General features: G+C 38.5%; 1 protein-coding gene across 7 annotated transcripts in view; it reads left to right on the top strand.

The window, feature by feature from the left end:
- The window catches only part of UNC5D (unc-5 netrin receptor D), a 576,267-nt gene extending 568,457 nt beyond the window's left edge, over positions 1-7,810 (top strand). For all 7 annotated transcript variants that reach the window (XM_009212864.4, XM_009212868.4, XM_009212866.4 and 4 more), the window contains one exon: positions 1,625-7,810. In XM_009212864.4, the coding sequence (XP_009211128.2) occupies positions 1,625-1,829 (205 nt within the window). In that variant the 3' untranslated portion in view covers positions 1,830-7,810. The remainder of the gene's footprint in view (positions 1-1,624) is intronic.
- Positions 7,811-26,618: the final 18,808 nt, after the last annotated feature.

The following is a 26,618-nucleotide window of genomic DNA, read 5'->3' on the forward strand; positions in this document are numbered from 1 at the left end:
AGTACAAGCATAAAAAGAGTTCAGAGAAGACATAAATCATTTTGGGAAAAGAGGAGATGAGAATTGAACCATTGGACACGGCCAAACACCATTGGGATTTCGAACCATAGAGACACACACAAAAAACTGAACCGTTTTTTGCTGAGAAAAATGTTCCCTTGTTCTTTCTTCCTCTTCGTTGCCCCTTGCAGTAGAGAGGTATCAATGAGCATAATTAAACTTGTCCATTTGTGGGTGCATATGATCTTGATAAATAGGATAAAGGGAGGAAGTGGACCTTCCTAGTGAACAGAATGGACTAAATTAAAGCAAGAAGCAAAGTGTTACCTAAGTCAGGGTCAGTGGTTCAAAGAGCAAAATAAGACTTGAGTAGGAGAAAAGACTATATATATATATATACACACACACACATATATACACACACATATACATATATATGTGTGTGTGTGTGTATATATATATTAGGGATATCCATGTCTAGCTATGGATATTTATATCAATATCCATAGCTAGATCAAGGCCAGACCAAAGAAGTCATTGAAAACAACTAGAGTAGATATTTCATGACTGAGGAAATAGAATGCAGGATATATTTGAATTTGGAAAAACTAAAGATTTTGCTGTGATTTAGACCATAAAGTGATAGAGTGTAAATTAGGTGTAGGTAGTAAACATGGAGAACAACGGAGAAGCTGATGAGCATGTTAAAAAGAAAAAATATAAAAGGAAGAATCAAAAACAAATGGTCTAGTGTGAAAGATTAGAAAGATGGTTATAAATACTGGGATACTTGTTCTAGTTAGAAGGAGGACCAGTTTGGAGGCACGGAGATGCCAGTTTCTGATGCATTGCGTTTGTGGAGGTAGAGGCATCTATAATTGAAACAATCCCAAGGCCATTTAGGGATCTGTGATTAGCTCACGTTAACTTAAAGATTGGAGGTACAGATTTAGAATACTATCTACGTTGTTTGATAGCTACTCCATTTAGTATATAAGCCCACTGACAAAGGAAAGAACAAGAAGTAATCAAAGATGAAACCTTGAAAGCCCTTATGTTTGCCAGAGTAGACAGGGGTCAAATATTTTGAAAAAATAGGAATGAGTGAAAGTATGACATAAACTAATGAAATAGAGCATGTCAAGGGGATGGTCAAGAGGCAAACACACACACACACACGGTTCAAGGAAAGTGAGGACCCAAAAGACTTGGGTCCAAATGTGGTGCCTCATGCTTATAATCCCAAGATTTTGGGAGGCTGAGGCAGGAGGATCACTTAAGCTCAGGAGGTCAAGGCTGCAGTGAGCTATGATTGTGTCATTGCACTCCAGCCTAGGTGACAGAGCAAGACCCTGTCTGTAAAACAAACAAGACAAAACAAACAAGGAAGGCAAAACAAGACTCGGGAGATGATAAGGTTATTGGTAACATTCCACAACCCAGTTTCAATTGAGTGTTGAGATACAAATTAGACTGCCCCAGACCTGCCTTACTATAAGCTTTTTATCCCTTCTGTAAAAATATCTATTAAAATTCATTTTAATTCTCTTATGATGATTGGTGTTTATTCCTTTATTTTCATGTTTTGTTTTGTTCTTCTTTTTGTTTAACTCTCTCCATCTAGGAATTTATCTTATTTTGCTACACAAAGTAGCCCATCTGCTGTCATTTTGAACCTGTGGGAAGCTCGTCATCAGCATGATGGTGATCTTGACTCCCTGGCCTGTGCCCTTGAAGAGATTGGGAGGACACACACGAAACTCTCAAATATTTCAGAATCCCAGCTTGATGAAGCCGACTTCAACTACAGCAGGCAAAATGGACTCTAGTCCACTTCCTCCCATGAGACAGAGTGATGGCCAGCTTGGGGACATTTGCTTTAAATGGGAAAGAAAGAGGCTGCTTTCTGCCCAATGGCATTGGGGGAATTCAGCCTTCATTTACAATCAGTGAGACTCCCCTGTGGAAGAAACTAAATTTTATATAGGTAAAACATGTTAATAGCGAAAAGTACAAGCTCTCTTACATATAAGAGGGCTCTATGATCTCCTTGGAATGCACGTTTGGGTTAACTCCTCAGATTTGTAGTGGCAAGGATGAAAGTGAGAGCAGAAGTAGCTGTGGGAAAAGATGAGCTACAATAATGCTGGGAAGGCAGAGATTGATTAAGTGCATGTTTTGAAACAGGTTTTTAATGATGTGCCCCAAAAGGCCAGCTGATTCTGGTACTAGATTGTCAGAGTTTTCTACCAACTGGCACCTGTGATGTCAGAAATCATTATAAAACTGGCTTATAGACGTGAAACAGGGTTGCCAACCCAATTGTATGACTTCAACAACGTCAAGGAGGGCATTGAATTTAGAATCTGAGCACATCACACCAGCACCAGCTCCCTGTCTCTTCTAGCCACTTAATGGAGACAAAATGGAGAGGTAAGACAGACCACAAACTAGTTCTTATAGTGTACTCCACCTTTTACTTTTTTCCTGAGACAAATCTACCCTTATTCTTTCTTCCTCTTCCTTACCTCTTGCAGTAGAGAGGTATTAAGGAGCATAATTAAACTTGTCAATATGGAAAGTTGTTTTTTCTAACGAAACAAAGCGTGACCATCTCTATTCCCATCTAAGCTACTCAAATTGCTGAGTGCTATTAGAACACAGCTTATTACATGGATATGGAGACAGGAGAGATTAAAGCAGATTCAAATACACATGAACTGCAGATGTCATAGGCCTCAAATCAGCTATAATTCCAGGAGGCATGTGTTGATCTAGTTCTCTAGCATTGTTGTTACAAGAAAATGAGTTCGACTGTATTTTTCAATCCAGATTCTTGAAATTGTCTAACATGTTGGTACTATGTCATCACAGAATCTCTCAGTAAGGCTATATGTGATCCTCATTTTACCTCTTGGGAAATTAGCGGATAGTCGTTGCTCTAAATGATATCCGAGTACATAGACTTGAGGAATACCTCTACACAGTGTCCCTGAAACCACATGCATTGTTCAGGGAGCCTTCACGCTATGACTATTCAGTCTCCCTGAATATGCTTTCTCTATAGAACCATTAACATATGGCTATTGCTCTATGATTTTTTTTTTTATATTAGGAGGCAGTGATATTGTGGAGGATGGAAATCCACAGATAATTCATGACCCTCATCTTATCACTTTACTCCATCTTTTTATCCTATTAAATCATTTTTGACAAGATGTCCTGGTAGACTAAAGATAAACAGATTTGTTCTTGCTCATCTTCTGGTGGATATTTTAATTTGCTGTTCACAATCAGGACAACCAAAGTCAAGGACCCAGACAAACCACAAGGCAGCTAGTCAGCTACTTAGAGTTGGCTACATTCAAATAAAAAGTAATCAGGGAATGGGGGAGGTGGGGAGTACTTGGCAGTTGGGATATGATCCATTTTTTTTAAACAACTTTTTTGTAGATCCCTTGTAAAAAATAATAATAATGTTGTGAATCTCCATGCCACGTGAAAAAGGCCTAAAGATGAGTTGAATTTATGGTACCATGAGTAAGGCATGGAAGAACTCTTGAATGTGTGGTATATGTGGTCCCCTATATTAGATAGAAGGCTTTGCTACATGTAATTCAAAAGCATCTCGCTTTTCTCAGGAACCAAAGGCTTATGATATAGAACAAAGAAATCATCTTAGAACTGTCAAGCATATTTTCACAATACCATATCAAGATCAGGAAAACACCCTTTTGCTAGTGTGCTTAACTTATTTATTTCCTCTAGGAAACAATAGATAAACAGCATGAAAATGTAAATCATCTGACATCACTGATAGAATTTCTGAAAGAGAGAGTAGATGGTCAACCAGTCACAAGTTGGTTGGCATGGGGTGTTGTGCAGAGGAAATCTGCATTCACTGTTGAGTAAAAACTTGTAGAAAGCACATTATAGAGCTTATGTTAGAATCCATCTTGGAGGATTTTTGTTTTAAACCATCCTAAGCATTTTCCCTCTTCCCTTCTAATTGGAGTTATAATTGTTTCATCTACTCTGTGAATCTACACAGGTCTTTTTGGGTTTTTTTTTGTTTTTTTTTTTTAAGATGTTTGATACGTTTTAAGTATTTTTAAATAGATGAAAATTCTAAATGATTTTCCCTCAAATCTATCTAGATTACTTTAGGATGAGACGAGATTGTTGTCAATCCCTGAATGTCTGGAGTTCCCTCCCATGGATTTTTTTTTTTTTTTCCTTTGGCCTGGGTTTTATAAACACACTTGAACATCATATCATATAGGATAACAAAGGAAGAAGTTAACATAATTCACCTCAGACTTCACCCTACAGTTCAATCAAATTCATCCTTCAGCCCATTTTGTTTCTTCTTTATGTTTCTCTTTTACTTATTTCTGCTAGGATCCTACATAGGATTTCTATAAAAATATATGAAATTCTGTGGTCACTGCATGTCAGGATTGCGCAGTATGTTACAATACAATTTCAAAGAGAACCCATGTTTGTGAGATTTACAAACCAAGGTGTGGGGGAGGAGGTGGAATTGCGGATCAGATAAAAAGTTAGCTTACACTTGAACTCAGTTATTCACTGTGACCTAAATTTAGTCCTATTATAATATGTGCCCGTCACAACACAAATGCCCCTCTTAAAAGAGATTTACTCATCTATCCAAGGACTTAATTTGGAAATTTTACTGTCCTATTGCAAAATGAAACAAAATTAAAAGTGGCCTCGAGTACTTGGTAAGTTACTTAAAATTTTTACAAAAATATTCCACTCAATGCCAAGTCTTTTTCAGTCCTCAAAGGCATTTAAGTCTAATAGTCATGCTTTAAATATGGCTTTAAATTATGAATTTAAAAAATGGTGTACTTCACAACTTCACCAGACTGTAGCATCATAAAGTTAATTTACAGTTTTTACAACATTGCTTGTACATTCTTACTGGTTTACATTAAAATCCTTTAAGCCAAAAGGAAGCTTGCTCTATGGATTTAAATGCAGACTTCATTTACCAGTGCAGGAAGTCTCATAAAACTCAGATGTGTGCCCACAAAAATTTTATTGGCCTTTTTGTAAGAGATGAAAAAGAATTGACACAGTCCTCTTTAAAGAGAAGAACTTTTTTATTATTATTTTTATCTCCAACTGCAGGTGGTGTCTTTTGCCGAGGTCTCTATATTTTTCTTTCAATTGTCTTTGGGAGAGGATATTAAGTCAAATCACTAAAACAGGGTTCTCTTTGGATTAAACGTTCTGGATTTATTGCAACTATTTACCTTGAGAAACATTCTCAGCATCAGAATTGATAAACAAATGTAGATGATTAAAATAGGATAATTGGTTTTAGATAGTATTTTCTACTTGCCAAACTTCTGGCAAATTTATCTGTGAATTTCAAAATGTTTTAAAATCTCTTGATACGCTTTTGTTTTTCCTTTGAGCCATTTTCTCTTCAATTTCTTAGTCCCTCTGCCCTCTGTAAGTGTGTTGAGTGATATAGCTATCAGACGTGTTGAAGGCAAAGTTCTAGCAGAGGTCTTTGTTCCAGCTCTGTAAAGGTCACAGGAATCGTGAAGGAGCTGAGAAATCTTCCTCTCTGGCCCACTGTCTGTGGCCCATTTTCATTGTTTCCTCATGAAACATTGCAGAGTTTGAATCCTCAGTAACTCTCATTGACTGGACTAGAGGTGATGGCCACAGCAAATGGGAGAGCAAAATGGTGGCCTACAGAGAATGACACAATTGTATTTGCCTTTGGTGTTAGTTGCCATAGCGCTGTATTTGAAAATCGATGCTTTAGCCAAAAGCTGAATGGCCACCGTTTCCGTAGTTTCCACTGTTTTGTCTGCATAGAATTTTCCTGAACTACAAGCAAAAATGTATTTTGTCCAATGTCACAAAAGTGAAAATGTTACTAATCTTAGATGTGTTGCATATTTTGTGTTTTTACGTTCCAAACTCTTTCAAAAGCTGCCGTTACAAAGCTGTTTGGCTGTATTGACAGCATGTGGTGTTTTTGCAAAAGCAATTCTAGGAGAGCCAGTGTCTACCATGAACTCCTCACATCCCCACTCCAGGGTCATTCATGACATCAAAATGGCAACTTGTACACTGTAATTCTTCGAAAAGTAACAGGGGATGGAAATCAGACCTGGCCATTAGTCACTAGTGTGTAGTACCGTGATCTGAAGTAGGAAATTTAACTCACATAGAATAATTGTGGTTTTTGAAGCAGCTACTCATTGCTTTTTCCTTTTGCTGTGAAGATCATGGATTGGAAATGTCCTCATTGGGTGGACCTAAGGCAGTAACATTTAAACTTCATGTCCTAGCACCCGCCCTCCATCTGACCCAAAGATGAAAAAGGCAGAAAGCTTCATGGTTACACCTAAGCTTAAAAATTCCCTTCCCCACTACTAATATTGAGTTCAGCGGGGCTCCATCTTATTTATTTTTCAAAAAAGTTATAGCTTTGAATTATAGACTATATTACTAAATTTGGTAAGGTAGTTCTTTGCATGAATGGGAATGCGTGTCAAAATACTTTCACAAAAGGCATGATTACAATGGAAATGCCCTTTTGCCTCCAGTTTTGCTAACCCTAAAAAGTATTTAACTAATTTCAAGCGCTGTTTACACTCAAATCCCAACATTGGCCAAATTATGTAATTCTCTTAAATTTTCATATATGTAGGAGGAAATTTAACTATGGTTCTGGTGAATCATAGAAAGGAGAGACAATATTTGAGGGGAGTTTGTCAGCAGAATATCATGCCTTATGACCCCATTACTGAAACACAGACATTACAATCAGAAATAGACCTAATAATTCCAGTATCCCTCCATTAGCTAGTTCCAATGATGCTGAGAGACAGAGCACCCTGTGCCAGGTGTCAGGAATATAAGCCTCAGCAGAGGGTAACTGAAAACTTTCAATCAGAAACACCCTCGAAGGTTTATGCTAGATTATGTAGGTCACTCCCATTCGAAACTTTTCTATACAAAGGTGGGAAAGCACTCAGAATCTGTGAATTTTCTGGTTGGAAAAACAATGTTCTCCTTTTCCAAATTGGAATAAAGACTCAGAATTACCCATTCTTCATAATGATGTCTGATTGGTACATGCACTCCAGGAAGTCTCAACCTAGAAACGTTGCCAACCTAAGCATTTAGAGGAAAACTGGCTCATCTTCTGACCCAAACTCAAAACATATGAGTACTTGCATACCTCCATTTCTGCATGGAAGATGTTAAAACAGATTTCATTTTGTTCCGTTTATTTTGGGAAGGTGCGTGGGGGTGTTCTTTCAAGTGATTCACATCTCAAACCCATACCACTCTCAACTTTTATTTGATGTGTTCAAAGCCAAAAAATAAAATAAAGCAGGGCTGAACACTTAATTTGACATGAAGCTGAAGGAGTGAGCAAGCCAGAGGAGAGAGGTTGAATGAAGCATAGCCTTGGCTTCATACCACACTTTTTGTGCCTTGTATTATCAATGTAAATTCTGAATGTTGTACAGTAAATACTTGGATGGACTTCTTAGAAAAGGCTGCACTGGCTTCTTTTTCAGCACATGTACATATCTATAAATATATATACATATATATTTGGTAATGCCAAACAGCTGTGTTATATTGTATTGAACAAAATGGACGGTTTGGATGTTTTATGTAGAGTTTGCAAAAAAAAAAAAAAAAAACTGGATGGTTACCGACTTTTCGAGATAAATGTACAGACGTAAATTACTGCATATTAGTTATTTATGAATAAAGAGTCTTTTATTGACATTTTAGGATACTACGTGAGTGGCACTTTGAAATCTCGATGAGGATGAGATTTGTATACCTCCTGCCAATGTCCTAGCAGGAGCTGGAATGCTCTCCGAAAGGACAATTTCCAAATACCTGTTAACATATGGAACAAAATTTCTTGCTCAAGCCTTGAGAGCGAGGCAGTGTTGTGAGGCTACTGCAAACAAGAAGATTGTCTTCTAACATCCCCACCCCAGTACATACACATACACACACACTACCTTAGGATATAGTTTTATAGAATCCAAGGTCATCATAGGCATACCATAACTGGAATACTGGAATACCAATCACTTTATTCCTCAAAATGCTTGGGCTATTTTTCCAGACTGTATAGAACATTTTCTGCCCTTCTGTGGGAAAATGTTAATAGGTACATTGTTGTACATTGCAAATACATGTGGCTGATTAAACCTGTTTTAAGTGGTTTTAAAATGCTGAGAGCTCCCCCAAATTTACTTATAACTACTTAGGCCAGAGCCAATTGAACCAGAATGTTCCACCCAAAGATGGCTTCTGGTCTATTTAAACTAGTTGGTTATAATTTTTTCAAACTTAGAGAACAGGTCAGAGCCAGTTGAACCAGAATGATCCACCCAAAGATGGCTTCTGGTCTGTTTCGTTGGTTATAATTTTTTAAAAAGGTCAAGAGTTGATTTAAACCAGTTTTTTAAAAAATACCATTTCCATATAAAGACAACATTTCTTTTTTCAAATTAAGTTTTAAAAGCTATGAGGTAAAATGAAATATTCTCTACACTAAGTTTTTGAAAACCTTTATGTATATGATACATATACATAAAGGTGCCATGGCGCATGCCTGTAATCCCAGCACTTTGGGAGGCCAAGGCGGCAGATCACTTGAGGTCAAGAGTTCAAGACCAACCTGGCCAACATGGTGAAGCCTCATCTCTACTAAAAAAAAAACACAAAAATTAGCTGGCTGTGGTGGCACATGCCTATAATCCCAGCTACTTGGGAGGCTGAAGCAGGAGAATTGCCTGACCCAGGAGGCAGAGGTTGCAGTGAGGCAAGATCATGCCACTGCACTGCAGCCTGAGTGACAGAGTGAGACTCCATCTCAGAAAAGAAAACATTTATGTATATGATAGATCTGAAGGAGGGGAGTCTATGCAGCACTTCCTAAGCCCTGTTGACCATGTAATTCTTTTTCTTATGGGACTACTAGGGACAGATAAGAATATTTACAAAGAGGCTGCATTTAGTTCCAACAGTTTTTTCTGACCACTTTAAATTAGGCAGAGCTTTGATGCTAATTAAAATATATTTAATCTACTGGCCTAATGAAAATTAGTTGAAATTAACTTAAATGAGGTAACTCAGTTATAGTTATGCAAAACCAGACCCCAAATCTCAGAATTATTTGAATAGTTAGAGCAAGTAAATCCAATTTGAGTTCCTCAAAATAGATTTTAACTAGAAGAATGATGTGACAAGCATAAAGATCTGGATGTAACTAGTTCATCTGGATGAAAACGTAACGGATTGAACCTGTAATAAACTATTCAAAAAAAATTGTATCTTCATTTAAAAGCTGCCTTATTGAGTTAGGAACTAATTCTGAATGGATTAAGTTTGGATGAATTTATGCTTTTTTTATATAGTGAACGTTTGTTAGAATTTGATTTTATTCTGACAGAGGTTAACTCATTCACTCAAAAAATAGTTATTTAGCATTTTCTCCATGATAGCAGGGTCTGTGTTCAAGTCTTGACTCAATCATTTTGCACTTGATGTCAGGCAAAATGATTTCTGCTTCATTTATAATATAGGGATAAGAAGAGAATTGTATATTCTCCCCAAAGTCTAAACATGACATGAAAGGGTTCATGTAAAGCCATTAGCATACTCCATGGTCCTTAGTAAACAGTCAGTGAGGGTTTACTTTCATCTTATTTTAGAGAGGCGGTATGCATAGTAGTTAGCAGAATGAGCTTGCAAGCAGATAGGCTTGGATGGGAATCCTGAGTCCCCACTTTGGATTTGTGACCTTGGCCAAGAGACTCTCTCTGAAAGATGACAATCATATCCAGCGTACGGGGCATAAAGTAAGTGTTCAAGAACTGTTTTAACCATAAACACATCTAGAACTGTTTCTGGCTAGTTTTGCTTCTGAACAACAATACATTCTGGAGTATTCGTTATATACACATAGTGAGGTTACAGCAGGACTAATAGTGTACTCAATGTTAGTATCTTTCTGATACCTAAAATTTATTTAAGAAAAAAGAAACATGTCTTACTGACCCTGAATTAAGTGAAATGCAACTTATTTTCTAATGTAAAGGTTAATGCTTCATAAAGTGAGTTAAAAATACCCTAGTAAGGTCCCATATTTTCATACCACATAGGATGATTTTAGGAAAGAACTTAGAGTTGTTGATGAGGCAAATGCATGTTTAAGGCATATCTAAGACAAATCACCTTTTGTCTAAATGTTGGTGTTCCTGAATAAAGTAAGTGCTCCACCAATGAGGTGATCCATTCTCTGGTTTTCAGATGACACCAGGGCCTTAAAACCATGAGTTTTTGCACAAATTAAACATTAAAGAGTTACGCAAGCACTATCTGCTGTGTGCTAGACCTCTCTGCTACAATCAGACATTCACAATTAGGACATTAACCCAGCTTTCAAGAAGCTCACTATCTCCAACTCAAGAGATTATTATACCATCCAATAGAAAGTGTTAGGAAAAAGGAAAGCACCACTGTTAAGATAAAACAAAGGAGGAACACTGAAACCCAATTGTGTTGTGTGAGGGAAAGTTCCATGGAGAAGCTGCCATTGAGCTAAGACCTAAAGGTGGTCTATTAATAAAGTGACTTCTAGAATAACAGTGTATAACAAACCCTAGAATTTGTGGCTTAAAATGACACCCATACATTATTCACATAAATGTATGGCTCAGCTGGGAGCTAAACCTGGCACGGTTCACCTCAGTTGGATTCAGGCATGTATCTACAATTAATTGAAAGATTGAGCTGGCCTAGTTCTTCCAGTTTAGGATCCTTCCACATTTGGGGCCTTGCTTAGGACAATAGGATGGACTACACTCTGCTCCTTGTGCCTCATGGTCCAATAGGTTAGGCTGGACGTGTTCTCATGGTAAAGGCAGAAAAAGAGATGTGTGAAGTCTCTTGTGAAGCCTACACTTGGAATATCATCATTTCTTTTTTGCAATATTCTAATGGCTAACATAACCCACAAGACCTGCCCATTCAAAGGATAAGGAAATATAATCCACTTCCAGATGAGAATTGCTGCAAAATCACATTGTAAAGGGTGTGGATACATCAAGGGATGGAGATCTGGGACCATGGTTTCAATTTCTCCATCAGAGGTGAGTAAGAATTTGTCAGACAAAAAATAAAAGAGGAAGAACATTCAAAGAGAAAGATTAGCAATGGCAATTAATAAGGGTTTTATTTAAGAGAGGCAGCCAGACTATTGTCATGACTCTAGTCCTTAAAACCCTGAGTCTTCTACAGTAGCACTCCCCAAACTTCTCTTCTGTGTTATTAGGTTCTGATCCCATGATTAACCATATTTAGAAAACGATGAGTTAATTTCATTTACAGAGGTTTATTTATTATGCAATCTCTCAAAGGTTTTAACACAATAATGGTGGTTATTTTCAGTGCAGTCAATATGCTAGACACTTTATATGCATTCACTTATTTTAATCCCCTAGCAATCATATGAAGGCAGTACAATTATTGCTCATATTTTGTAAATGGAGAAACTGAGGAAAAGAGAAGTTAATGTGCATTTTTAATCACTCCACTGCAGCTATTTTAATCACGATTTTAATTTAATATTTTGAAATCAGCATATTTTAATCACTCCACTGCAGTCATTGCAATTTTGCTCTAAGCTCAGAGCAAATGTTTGTAGCATTTTCCAAGTATTTATCATTGCCTAACTCTTACTTAATGAGCTGTAGTAACATCTCAAAGTTCACATTTTGGTGTATATTTTCTCTAAAGATATATGAGATAAAGTGTGTGCTCCATGCTGAATTAATTTAGTCCAGATTTTCTTACATTTCTGTTTTCTCATCTATCCACCCATCTCTCTGCAATTAATAAAATTTCATAGTTTTAAACATATAAGCCCATAGCAACCTTTTTAACATTATAATTCTTGCCTGTGAATGCTTGATTTAACCATGTTTCTCTGTAACTCATTAGAAATACATCCTTAAAACTGTAAGAATTAGATATATTTTTGCTAAACCTTATAACGACTACTTCTTTAAAAAGTTGGAGGCATGTTTATAATCAATTAAGTAACTTGTGTCAAGTCATTGCAATTTTGCTGTAAGCTCAGAGCAAAATTCAATGTCATTTCTTTCAAAGGAATGTTCAGTGTCCAGCCATTGGTAAGATGCTCTGCAGCTAAGTGAGAAAAGCCTGAAATAGGATGAGAAGGCATGTGTTCTAATCTTAGCTCTCATGCCTACCAGTAGAGTCACAGACAATTCATTTCATTTTTTGAATCTCGGTTTGGATTATGAATATCCTGCCACATTTTCCATATTTGGCTACAGCAGGGGTCAAATGAAATACCACATGTAAGGGGGAAAAAAGCTTTGTATTCTAGTAAGTGCTATGCAGGTACGTGTTTTAACAGAATGGGAATCGTCTACTGACTGTCAAAGACTAAGCAAAAGACTAGAAATTAATTATTTTAGAGTAATTTGTTAGAAATACACATAAAAATTTTAAATGACCATGACTTGTTCCTTCATCTCCAATCCCTAGGCTGAATAATTTAGCTAGAATAGCCAGAGACACAAGTACTCTCTTCTTCTAGTATCATATCTTTAAAAATTCAAAGACTGAAAAAGATTATCAATATGTGTTTGTGGTTAGCCATGTCCTAAGTGAAAAATTATACAAAATCCTAAACTCAACTACATATTTGTTTTTATCACTGAAAGAGATAAAAGTTAACACTTCTTACTCTAGGCTTTTATGGGCCCAAACTATCATTTCTTTTTACTGTCCTTTAAAATCTAGGCAAACAAGAAAACACAATTCACATTTAATTGTGCCTTCTATTGTCTCACTGCTTTACAGTGAGCTTATTTTTTAAAATAACATTTACTGTGTGTAACTATAGAGGAAGCACTGTAGTACACAATGGAAATTCAGTAGTAAACAAAAAATATCCCATTCTCACAGAGATTTCACTCTGATGGGGAAAGACAGGGTAAAGGCTAAATAAGTGAAATACAGAGTAAGTTAGATACAGAAAAGAGGAATAGGGTATCTGGGGGTGTGATTTGGTTCGTGTTTTGTTGTTGTTATTGTTTTTAGAAACAGGGTATCACTCTGTTGCCCAGGCTGGAGTGCAATGGCACCATCATAGCTCACGGCAGCATCCAACTCTCCAAATCCTGAGCTCAAGTGATCCTCCTGCCTCAGCCTCCTGAGTAGCTAGCACTACAGACACATGCCACCACACCCAACTAAATTTTTTAAATTTTTTTGTAGAGAGAGAATCTTGCTATATTGCTAGGCTGGTCTCAAACTTCTGGCCTCAAGCCATCTTCCTGCCTTGGCCTCCCAAATAGTTGAGAATACAGGCAGGAGCTACTGCACTCAGCCATTGGTTTGTATTTTTAAATAGGGTTGTCAGGCAAGGCCTCATTGAGAAGGTGACTTTTAACTAAATACCTGAAGGAGATGAGAGAGTGAATCAGGAAGATCCTTGGAAGGAGAGGATTCAAAGTCAAGGAACCAGCAGCTGCAAAGGATTTGAGGTGGAAGCATGCTGCACCTATTCAAGGAGCAGCAAGGTGGTCAGTGTGAGCGAGAGAATAGTAGGAGGTGCATTCAGAGAAGCGAAGGGGTAGATCATAGATGGCTTACCAGGCTCTAGCTTATACTCCATGTGAAATGGGGAGCTATCAGAGGAATTTGAGCTGTGTCAGCAGAATCACACTAGCAACTAGAGAACATGTTGGGGAAGAAGGAGGGAAGCACGGAGATTACTGCTGTAGTAATTCACAGGAGACAACTGTGAGTTGGTGCAGGGCAATTGCAGTAAAGTTGATCAGAGGTGTCTGAATCATAGATATATTCTCAAGGCAGAGCTGGCAGAATTTGCTGATGTAACAGATGCATGTTGTGAAAGGAGGAAATCCATGATGACTCCAAGGTTTTGGTCTAAGCAACCAAAAACATGGAGATGCCACTACCTGGGATGGAGTCTTATGGAGACAGGTTTTGAGGAAAGTGGAGACCAGGAGCTCTATTTTGTGTGTTTGAGGTTCACAGCACCTATGAGACGCACAAGTGAACATTTGGATTACACATGTGGGCTTATCAGTTTGAAGCTCAAGGGAGAGGTATACACTTGGTAGTTGCCAAAATACAGACAATTCTCATGTCTCCCTAAAATATATACAAGCAAGCTGTACCATGACCACCTTGGGCACATGTTGTCAGGACCCTCTGAGGCTGTATCATAGGTGCCTTCTTAACCTTGGCAAAATAAACTATCTAAATTGATTGAGACCTGTCTTAGTTACTTGTGAATTCACAAGTGCTTTGAAAAGAAACCGACTCTTATGTCTAAAAGAATTTTGTAGTGACAATACATTGATACAAGTCTTTATATTATTAACAGAAAAATATTTTCAAAGACTTTAAAACATCACATGCAGGGAAATATAAAAAAGATATGACAAGAGTTTTATTTACTTCATTCACTAATGAAGAAGTTGATAAAATGTTACAAATCAGTTCAAAGAAGAATTGAAGAATGATACACATGTCCATATACATATATTTTAAATCATGAGACTCCACCAAGCCTTGAGACACTCAAAAATTAAGACCTTCAGGAGATGAGAAGAAATCTGTAGAGACTGAGAAAGAGCAGCATGTGAGGTAAAAGGGAAATCAGGAGAGTGATGTCAGAGCAAGGGAAGAATGGGTAACCAAGAAATGGGCATGGGCTGGGCATGTTGGTTCATGCCTGTAATCCCAGCACTTTGGGAGGCCGAGATGGGCAGATCACCTGAGGTCAGGAGTTTGAGACCAGCCTGGCCAACATGGCAAAACCCCATCTCTATTAAAATACAAAAATTAGCCAGGCATGTTGGTGCACACCTGTAATCTCAGCTACTCAAAAGGCTCGAGGCAAGAGAATCACTTGAACCCAAGAGGTGGAGGAGGTTGCAGCGAGCCGAGATTGCACCACTCCAGCCTGGGTGACAGAGAGAGACTCCGTCCCCCCCCCCCAAAAAAAAAAAAAGTAGGCATAATCGGCTGTCTCAGATGCTGCTGATAGGTCAAGTATGATGGGGATTAATAAGTGGCCTTTGGATTTAGCAATGTGGACATTCTTTATGATCATGGCAAGATCAGTTTAGGTGGAGTATGGTATTGGAAAGCCTATTTTAAAGTAGATTCAAGCAAAAAAAATGAGAAGAGAAAAAAGGAGCAAGCACATATAATCTATCCTTTTGAGGAGCTTTGCTATAATGAGAAGAGAGATCTTTTGTTTCTTTTGTAAAGGAAGTCAAAGTGAGATTCTTGAAACTGATTGTGGAGGTGAGTATTCATTGTAAACAAGGTCTATAAGGGAGGGTTTTCAATCTCAGCCCCATTGACATCTGGGGCTGGAAAATTCTTTGTTGTAAGGGACTGTTCTGTGCTTTATAGGATATTTAGCAGCTTCCCTATCCTGTACCAACTAAATGCCAGTAGCACCTACTGGCTATGACAATCAAAAACATCTCCAGACATTCCCATATGTTCCCTTGGAAGCAAAATTGCCTGCAGTTGAGAACCACTGGTCTATAACAATGATGGTAAATAGCTGAGACAAGGTAAAAAATAAAGTCATTGGAGAATCAAAATTCAAGTGATTGAAAGAATAGGGAGGTAGAAAAATCATCTATATGTTTATCAAAATCTCCAAAAATTAGAAAAGAAGCGTGCTGAATAGAATGACACTGAGCCAGAGCTAATTCTTCTGTGAACAAGGGGAACTGACTTAGGCATCAGATGATCGCAACCAGGAGAGATAGTGGGTAGCATTACCTCAAAATAGGAGCATCAAAAATGGAAAATATTAGGGAGAGAAGAGGGAATGTGATCTGGAAATGGCAATGAGAAGGAGAAAGAACTCCTACCCCACCTCCAGGGGTAGAGAAAATATAGGAGCGAAAATAGCAACCACCTAAGAGGGCTACAGTAGTTTTAAGGAAGAGCTGGGTTTCAGTAAGAGCAAAAAAGAAGGAAACGGAAATTTATGAGGATATAAAGAATTTTGCTGATGACTGAAGGTACTGGAAAAAGACTTCGAAATTTGAGAAGACTGGGAGATGGGTCAGATGCATAGACACGTGCGAGGAGTATAGTACAAGAGATAAGGATGTCCTGGAAAAAAGGGCATCCTTTAGAGATGTACCTTGGCAGAGATAAAGAACACTATAATAGTAGGCACTAAAATGGAATAAATTAATGAGTGAATTGAATAAAAGTTCACTTGGTTTATGCACTTATTTATACATTTCAACATTTACTTGGTTTATGCCTATACATTTTCCTTAAAGCATAGTGATGTAGGTAGTAATGAGCTTATTTAACAAAATAAAATAGAGAAGTGAAGGGCTTAGGCAAAGATTACAAAACTGGTTAGTGGCAGGGTTTAAATTAAGTCTACTTATGGAGTGCTACTTTTCTTAAAAATACATTGCCTTGATGTTTCTTCAGCCATAAGGTATGTAGTTCAGAAAGTCTTCCTAATTCAAAAGCAGAATTTAGGGCTACTAAAGGATAGACAACCAAGGTATACAATGAATGAGTTATACATGCTGTAGCTTTTTGGCGCTATGCAAGTCTAAGCTGTGCAACTCACCAGGGAACCATTAGAAGACACTACAGTTGGCTGAGACACATTAGCGTCTTCTCCAGACTTCCTTCTTGATGCAATCAGAAGAAATGAATGCATAAAAAAGAGTGTGTAAACCAAAAATAAAATGACCTGATAATTTCATTGGACCCCTCCTCTCAGCCAAAGGCATTCCAGAGTCAACCTGAAAATCTAGTTCAGGCAGTGAAGGGGGTCAGGCACGCCTCATTATACCCTCCAGCATTAACATCAACACAAAATCCTTTAGTCAGGACCTCCTGAGGCTGTGTCACCAGCATGTTCTTAAAGTTGGCAAAATAAATTGAGACCTGTCTCAGATACTTATGGGTTCACAACACTTTGCAAAGAAAGCTACTCTTATGTCTAAAATATTTTTGTAGTGAATATATTTATATAAATCTTTATATTAAAAGAAATGTTTTCAAATGGTTAAAAACATGGCACACATGCAAATATAAACAAATGACAAAAAATTTATTTACCTCATTTACTATGAAGAAGTTGATGTTAAAAATCAGTTCAAAGAAGAATTTGAACAGATACATGTGTGCATACACACTATGTACATACATGTGTATGTAAATGAGAATTCTGAAGTGAATTTGTTAATACAGGCAAAACTGTTTAAGATCTTGTATCGTATACAGTAATAATAAATACAAAACTGTCTACAGGGAATATCAATCTACATGTGAATACCTAATAGGGCAATAAAGATCGGGTTATCTTTCCTACCAGCGTGGAAATTAATTGTATCTGAACAAAATTCCTTTGCATTTCTATGGAGAAGAGACATTTGCAAGACTTCAGATTTCCATCATTTAACTTCTACCCCTGCAGAACTAATAATGTAACCAAGTCAATAGAGGTCAAAGAAGTGTACCCCGATGGAAATAGATAATCCTAAAAGGTCAGCTAGGCACACCCAGTACTCCACTTTTTTTTGTGCATGTTCAAGTCTTCCGCAACTTTTTCTTGACAATGTTGTGTGTCTTGGAAATTTGCTGGGAGTCTTTTATTTGTGTATCATCTCTCAATAACTTTCCAAGTAACTTCTATGGGTTTTTTCCCCCTTCTTTTACCCCAAGAATTGGCAAGCCTTTTCTTTTTTGTGTGTGTAAACAAAAAGTATCTGAGACAGGTTCCAATCAGATTGAGAAAGTGTATTTTGCTAAGGTTAAGAACTTGCCCATGGTACAGCCTCAGGAAGTTGTGACAACAGGTACCCAAGATGGCTGGTTACAGCTTGACTTTACATATTTTAGGGAGACATAATACTTCAACAAATACATGTAAGATGTACACTGGTTCAGTTCAGAAAGTCAGGACAACTCAGAGCAGGGCTACTAGGTTATAGGTAGATTTAAAGGTTTTCTGATTGGCAATTGGGTGAAAGAGTTATCATCAATAGAAAAGAATATCTGGGTTAAGATAACAGGTTGTGAAGACCAAAGTTTTATCATGCAGATGAAGCCTCCAGGTAGCAGGCTTTAGAGAGAGTAGATTGTAAATGTTTCTTATCAGACTTAGAGAGTCTGTTTAATCAGTAATTTCAAAAGAGAGGGGAGTATAATGAGGCATGTCCAGCTCCCCCTTCCCATCATAGCCTGAACTAATTTTTCAGGTTAACTTTGGAATGCTTTTGCTGAGAGGATAGGTCCATTCAGATGGTTGAAAGGCTTATAATTTTATTTTTGGTTTACATTTGCTACCAACATCAGTAACTTAACATCTGTAATGACTAAGGGAAGATAGAAGTCATATGGCCTCTCTTGCTCTCCATCCTTGTCTCTAAATCTAAGCAATTGCCAATCCTGAACTTGTTTGAGAATTGTTTTTCAGTCTTTGTAATGTGGTTAGCCTGTAGGAGGTATAAAAGAAGTCTATTTCAATGCGTGAGGCTTCATTCATCACTGACATGTACCAGTTACCCTATTTTTCTTTCTTTCCTATATATTTTTTTCTTTTCAATATAATTAAACTCAGGGGGACTTGATATTTGTCTTCAAATATTTGAAAGTCTGTCACATGAAAGATAAATTAGACCTGTTCTGTCCAGTCCCAACTAGTAGAACTAAGACCAATTCTGCAGAAACTACAAGAGTCTTTTATTTCTCTTATAGTGAGCATAATTTTTACAGAGCTGTCCAAAACTAGGATGAGCTTTTAAGGAATCTTAAAAGCTTCTCATAGTTATGATCCATGGCATTCATTGAAATGCAAATAGTTCCAAGCTCTCTTTGTTGACATTCTTTCCAGTTTTTGATAAATCCTTTCTTCCCAAACCCTCATCAGTTTTCCTCTTTTCCTTCAAAATGAGATTTTAGTCCCTCCCACTTAATATATTTTCATTCCCTAGCCCAAGATTGAGCAAACTGTTTTGGAAGGCCAGATAGTAAACATATTAGGTGCCTTACAGACCACAAGGTCCTTGCTGAAACTTTAAACTCTACTATTATAACATAAAAGTAGTTGTAGAGCATATGTAAGTAAGTGTGGCTGTGTTGCAGGAAAACTTTATGGACATTAAAATTTGATTTTCTTATAATGTTATGAATTTATAATATCACTCTTCTTTTGGGTTTTTTTCAACCATTTAAAAATGTAAGGAGGGAGGGCAAGACGGCTGACTAGACACAACCTGGGGGAACAGCTCCCAGGGAGGGACCAAGATAACTTGCATGCTCCTAACAGATCTTTGGAAGTAAAGCACTAAGAGGGGATGGAGGGAAGACATGGAAGCTGGGCTGACGGGAGAGAAAGTTGGGTACCCTGCACAAGGCTACCATGAACTAGGACTCATTCTTGGGTCCCCGCGGCTCAGGGGGAACACGTGAGTTGAACTGGCAAGTAGCAACCCACTCTTGCCACAGACCTCTGAAACCCCAGAGGAGGAGACCCGTTAACCACCAGGGACACTCCATTGGCAGAGAGAGCTGCTAAAAGAAGTGGTAGGGGCAGCAAGCCAACTAAGGTGCAGCCCAGACAGTTTACTGCAAGATTGTCTGCAGTGGACGATGGCCTGGAATGGCTATCCCCCTAGGCTCGACTTGCTTCCATAGGAAACTTTAACCCTAGGAAAACTGTCAGACCCAAAATCTGCAGGGCAGTCTTGCCCATCAAAAAGGACTAGTCCAATCTGAGCACCGCTTGGTCTGCTGGCATATCCCAGGGCTCCAGCCTGGCCACAACTGCTAGCATGGCAGAATTGGGGGCCCTGAACCAGAGCTTCTGTACTGGTGAACCATGTCTGACTGGTAGAGAGTTCCAGTAGGGTGTCCCCTATAGCCACCAACCAGCCCACATGCTCCCTTCCCATACTACAGCTACCCTAGGACCCATGGCTACTCCCCCACATCACTTTGCTAGCATGTGTCTGCACTGGCAGATTTTGCTTTCCTTGCCCCACTAGTAGGTGGGAGTGCAGTCCACATCTCCTATCCGCAACAACTGCCATTGCAGATGGAGCCTTAATAGGCACAGAGCCAGCCAGATCTACTCCTGCCGGTGTCTCACCCTTGTGCTAACACTGTGCAGAGAACAGCAGATCCTCCCATGTTCTGAGTGACCACTCCTACTTTCAGCATGCAGAGAATGCTCCCAAATCTGCACCCACAGCACCCTGTCGCCAAGCCAACTCCACCTTCAGTATGACCATGCACATAGTCACCAGCAGGGTCCCCCACACCCTCTAGCTGTGTTCCCTCTGCCACCATGGTAAATATCCGCAAGGAGGCAGGCATCCTGGCACTTTGTTAGCACTCTGCTGTAGCTGCTGCAACTTGGCCTCCCAACACAGTGGATTTCTAACCTTAAGGAGCCAGACAACAAAGTCAGGGCCAAAAACAAGTCCCCCAGAGTTAAAGCATACAGTCCAGGAGTTTGGAGTTGAGTATTTCCCCCTAAAATCTTCCAAAAACAAAGCCAAGTCAGCTGAATCTACCTTATACTACAATCAAACCCACAAGGTCATCAAATAGGATAAAACGAAACAAAACAAACAAACAAAAAACAAAACTCCAAAGATCAGAAGCCTGAAAGATTGAAGGTAGAAAAGCACACAAAGATCAGAAAGAATCACCACAAGAACTCTGACAACTCAAAAAGCCACAGTGCCTTCTTTCCTCCAAACAACCACAGCACCTCTCTAGCAAGGGTTCTGAAGCAGGCTGAGATAGCTGAAATAACAGAAATAGCAATCAGAATATGGATAGGAACGAAGATCATCAAAACCCAATCCAAGGAAGCTAGAAATTAAGGCAAAACATTGCAGGAGCAGACAGACAAAATAGCCAGTATGGAAAAGAATGTAAACGACCTGATGGAGCTAAAAAAACACACTATAATAATCTCACATTGCAATCACAGGTATTAATAGAATAGACCAAGCAGAGGAAAGAATCTCAGAGCACGAAGAATGGCTTTCTGAAATAGAACAGTCAGACAAGAATAGAGCAAAGAAAAAAAAAAAAGAAAAGAAATGAACAAAACTGACAAGAAATATGGTATTACGTAAAGAGATGAAATCTACGACTCATGGGTGTTCCTAAAAGAGATTAGGAGAATGTAAGCAACTTGGAAAACATATTTCAGGATAACATCCCTGAGAAGTTCCCCAGCCTAGCTAGAGAGGTCAACATTCAAATTCAGGAAATGCAGAGAACCCCAGTAAGACACTTCACAAGAAGTCCTCCTGAAAACATACAATCATCAGGTTCTCCCAGGTCAGGAAAAATAAATAAATAAATAAAAAAGTTCAAGGCAGCTAAAGAGAAAGGTCAGGTCATCTACAAAGGGAAGCCTATCAGACAAACAGCAGATCTCTCAGGAGAAACCCTATGAGACAGAAGAGACTGGGGGACAGTATTCAACATTATTAAATAAAAGAAATTGCAACCGAGAATTTTATATCCAGCCAAAGTAAGCTTTGTAAGCAAAGACAGAAATAAGATACTTTTCAGAGAGACAAAAGCTGAGGAAATGTGTTACTACCAGACATGCCTTACAAAAACTCCTAAAGGAAGCACTAAATATGGAAAGACCATTACCAGCCACTATAAAAACAGACCTAAGTACACAGACCAGTGACACTGTAAAGCAACCACATAAACAAATCTACAAAATGACCAGCTAACATCATGATGACAGGATCAAATCTATACATGTCAATAATAACATTGAGTATAAATGGGCTAAATGCCCCAATTAAAAGACACAGAGTGGTTAGCTGGATAAAGAACCAAGACCTGTCTAGGAGCAATGGTTCATGCCTGTAATCCCAATACTTTGGGAGGTGGAGGCAAACGGATTGCTTGAGAACAGGAGTTCAAGACTAGCCTGGGCAACATAGTGAAAGCCCATCCCTACTAAAAATACAAAAAAAAAAAAAAAACCTACCAGATGTGGTGGCTCATGCCTGTAGTCTCAGGTACTTGGGAGGCTTAGTTTGGAGAATCACCTGAGTTCAAGAGGTCGAGTTTGCAGTGAGCTGAGATCACGCCACTGCACTCCAGCCGGGGCAACTAGAGTGAGACCTTATCTCGAAGAAAGGAAGAAGAAAGAAGAAAGAAGGAAGAAGAAGAAAAAAGAAGAAAGAAAAGAAAGAAAGAAGCAGGAAGAAAGAAGAAAAAAAGAAGAAAGAAGGAGGAAGAAAAGGAAGAGGAGGAGGAGAAGGAGAAGAAGAAGGAGAAGGAGAAGGAGAAAGAGCCCATTAATATGTTGCCTTAAAGGGACCCATCTCACACATAATGACACTCAAAGGCTCAAAATAAAAGGACGGAAAAAAATCTACCAAGCAAATGGAAAACAGAAAAAAGCAGGGGTTGCAATCCTAGTTTCAGACAAAACAGACTTTAAACCAACAAAAATCAAAAAAGACAAAGACATATACATCATGGCAAAGGGTTCAATTCAACAAAAAGATCTAACTATCCTACATATATGTGTACCAAACACAGAAGTACCCAGATTCATAAAGCAAGTTCTTAGAGCCCTTCCAAGAGACTTAGACTCCCGCACAATAGTAGTGGGAGACTTTAGCACCTCACTGACAATGTTAGAGCATGAAGACAGAAAATTAAAGATATTCAGCACTGGATCAAATGGAGCTGATTGATATCTACGGAACTCTCCACAAACAACAGCATATACATTCTTCTCATCACCACATGGCACGTACTCTAAAATCAATCACATAATAGGAAGTAAAACATTCCTTGGCAAATGCAAAAGAACTGAAATCATAACAATCTCTCAGACCATAGTGCAATTAAATTAGGAATCACAACTAAGAAATTCACTAAAACCATACAATTACATGGAGATTGAATAACCTGTTCCCAAATGACTTTTGGGTAAATAATGAAATAAAGGCAGAAATCAAGAAGTTCTTAGAAACTAATGAGAATGAAGATACAGTACACCAGAATATCTGGGACACAGCTATGGCAGTGTTAATAGGGAAATTTATAGCACCAAATGTTCACATCAAAAAGTTAGAAAGATCTCAAGTTAACAACCTAACATCACAACTAAAAGAACTAAGGAACCAGGAGCAAACAATCAAAAAGCTAGCAAAAGACAATAAATAACCAAAACAGAGCTGAACTGAAGGAAACTGAGCCACACAAAAAAATTCAAAACATCAACAAATTCAGGAGCTGTTTTTTGAAAAAATTAATCAAATAGATAGACTGCTAGCTAGACTAATAAAGAAAAGAGAGAAGATTCAAATAAACAATCAGAAATGACAAGTGAGATATTACCACTAACCCCACAGAAATACAAATAACCATCAGAGAATATTATGAACACTTCTGTGCACATAAACTAGAAAATGTAGAAGAAATTGATAAATTCCTGGACACATACACCCTTTCAAGACTCAACCAGGAAGAAACTGAATCCCTGAACAGACAAGTAACAAGCTCTGAAATTGAGTCAGTAATAAATAGTTTAACAACCAAAAAAGCCCAGGATGAGATGGATTCAAAGCTGAGTTCTACCAGATGTACAAAGAGTTGGTACCATTCCTGCTGAAACTATTCCAAAAATTGAGGAGGAGGGACTCCTCCCTAACTCATCCTATGAGGCCAGCATCATCCTGATACCAAAACTCGGCAGAGACTAGAAAACTTCAGGCCAACATCCTTGACGAACATTGATGCAAAAATCCTCAACAAAATGCTAACAAACCAAATTCAGCAGCACATTAAAAATCTTATCTACCATGATCAAGTAGGCTTTATCCTCAGGATGCAAGGCTGGTTCAACATACCCTAATCAAAAAATGTGATTCATCACATAAACAGAACTAAAGACAAAACACCACATAATTATCTCAATAGATGCAGAAAGGGCTTTCAATACAATTCAACATCCCTTCACATTAAAAACTCTCAACAAATTGGTATTGAAAGAACATACCTCAAAATAATAAGAGCCATCTATGGCAAACTGACAACCAACATCATTACTGAATGGTCAAAAGTTAGAAGCATTCACCTTGAAAACTGGCAAAAGACAAGAGTGCCCTCTCTCACCACTCCTATTCAACACAGTATTGGAAGCCCTGGCAAGGGTTATCAGGCAAGAGAAATAAATAAAAGCCATCCAAATAAGAACAGAGGAGGTCAAACTATCCCTGTCGGCTGATGACATAATCCTTTATTTAGAAAACTTCATAGTCTCAGCCCAAAAGCTCCTTAAGCTGATAACTAACTTCAGCAAAGTTTCAGGATGTAACATCAATGTACAAAAATCACTAACATTCCTATACAACAGTCAAGCCAAGAGCCAAATCAGCAATGCAATCCCATTCACAATTGCCACACACACACACACACACTCCTAGGAATACAGCTAATCAGGAATGTGAAAGATCTCTACAAAGATAACTACAAAACACTGCTCAAAGAAATCAGAGATGACACAAATGGATAAACATTTCATGCTCATGGATGGGAAGAATCAATGTCATTAAAACGGCCATATTGCCCAAAGCAATTTAACTCAATGCTATTCCTATTAAAATACAATTGAGAGGCTAGGCAAGGTGACTCATGCCTGTAATACTAGCACCTTAGGAGGCCAGGGAGGGTGGATCACCTGAGGTCAGGAGCTTGAGATGGCCTGGCCAACATGGTGAAACCCTGTCTCTACTAAAAAATACAAAAACTAGCTAGGCCTGGTGACAGGCACCTACAATCCCAGCTACTCAGGAGTCTAAGGAGGAGAGTCACTTAAACCTGGGAGGCAGAGGCTGCAGTGAGCAGAAATTGCACTGCACTCCAGCCTGGGTGACAGAGCAAAATTCCATCTCAAAAAACAAAAACTAATACAATTGAGAGTCTTCACAGAACTACAAAAAACTATTTTTACATTCATATAGAACCAAAAAACAGCCCAAATAGCCAAGGCAATCCTAAGCAAAAAGTAAAAAGCTGGAGGCATTATGCTATCTGACTTCAAAGTATAATACAGTGCTACAGTAACCCAAACAGCAGGGTACTAGTACAAAAACAGAAAAATAGACCAATGTAACAGAGTAGAGAACTCAGAAATAAGGCCACACAACTACAACTATCTGGTTTTTGACAAACCTGACAGAAACAAACAATGGGTGCAATGGGTGCCACAGTTAATATTGAGTGTCAAATTGATTGGATTAAAGAATGTAAAATATTGTTCCTGGGTGTGTCTGTGAGGGTGTTGCCAAAGGATATTAATGTTTGAGTCAGTAGACTGGAAGAGGTGGAACCATCCTCAATCTGGGTGGACACCATCTAATCAGCTGCCAGTGTGGCTAGGATAAAAACAAGCAGAGAAACGCGGAAGGACTAAATTGACTGAGTCTTCTGGCCTTCATCTTTCTCCCATGCTGGATGCTTCCTGTCATTGAACATCAGACTCCAAGTTCTTCAGCTTTTGGATTCTTGAACTTACACCAGTGGTTTTCCAGGGCTCTCGGGCCTTTGGCCATAGACTGAAGGCTGCACTGTTGGCTTTCTTAATTTTGAGGTTTTGGGACTCGGACTGGCTTCCTTGCTCCTCAGTTTGCAGATGGCCTATTGTGGGACTTCACCTTGTGATCCTGTGAGTCAATACTCCTTAATAAGCTTCCTTTCATATATACATCTACCCTATTAGTCCTGTCCCTCTAGAGAACCCTGACTAATACAAATGGGGGAAGGATTCCCTATTCAATAACTGAAATAACTAGCCAGCCATGTGCAGAAGATTGAAACTGAATCCCTTTCCTTTTACCACATAAAAAAATTAACTCAAGATGGATTAAAGGCTTAAATGGAAAACCCAAAACTATAGAAACCCTGGAAGATAACATAGGCAATACCATTGTGGACATAGGAATGAGTAAAGATTTCATGATGAAGACACAAAAAGCAATTGCATCAAAAGCAAATATTGACAATTGGGATCTAATTAAACTAAAAAGTTTCTGCACAGCAAAAGAAACTATCAACTGAGTGAAGAGACAACCTACAGTATCTGTAGGAGAAAATTTTTGCAAACTATGCATCCAACAAAGGTGTAATATTCAGCATCTATAAGGAACTTAAATTTACAAGAAAAAAGAACCCCATTAAAAAGAGGGCAAGGACATGAACAGAAAATTTTCAAAAAAAGATGCTCATGTGGCCAGCAAGCATATTTTAAGAAAAGCTTGAATAATGATGATGGGGGGCAGGGCCAAGATGGCTGACTAGAAGCTGTGGCAATAGGACACTCCCATTGAACAGAACCAGAACAGTGTGCGAATCCCCCACCAGCAACTGAGGTATCCAGGTTCTATCATCAGGACTAACTAGGTGGGTGGTGTGACCCATGGAGACGAAGGAGGAGCATTGTGGTGCAGTGGCCTGCC

The sequence above is a fragment of the Papio anubis genome, chromosome 8, assembly GCF_008728515.1.
Source record: "Papio anubis isolate 15944 chromosome 8, Panubis1.0, whole genome shotgun sequence".
In the NCBI taxonomy this organism is placed as follows: Eukaryota; Metazoa; Chordata; class Mammalia; order Primates; family Cercopithecidae; genus Papio; species Papio anubis.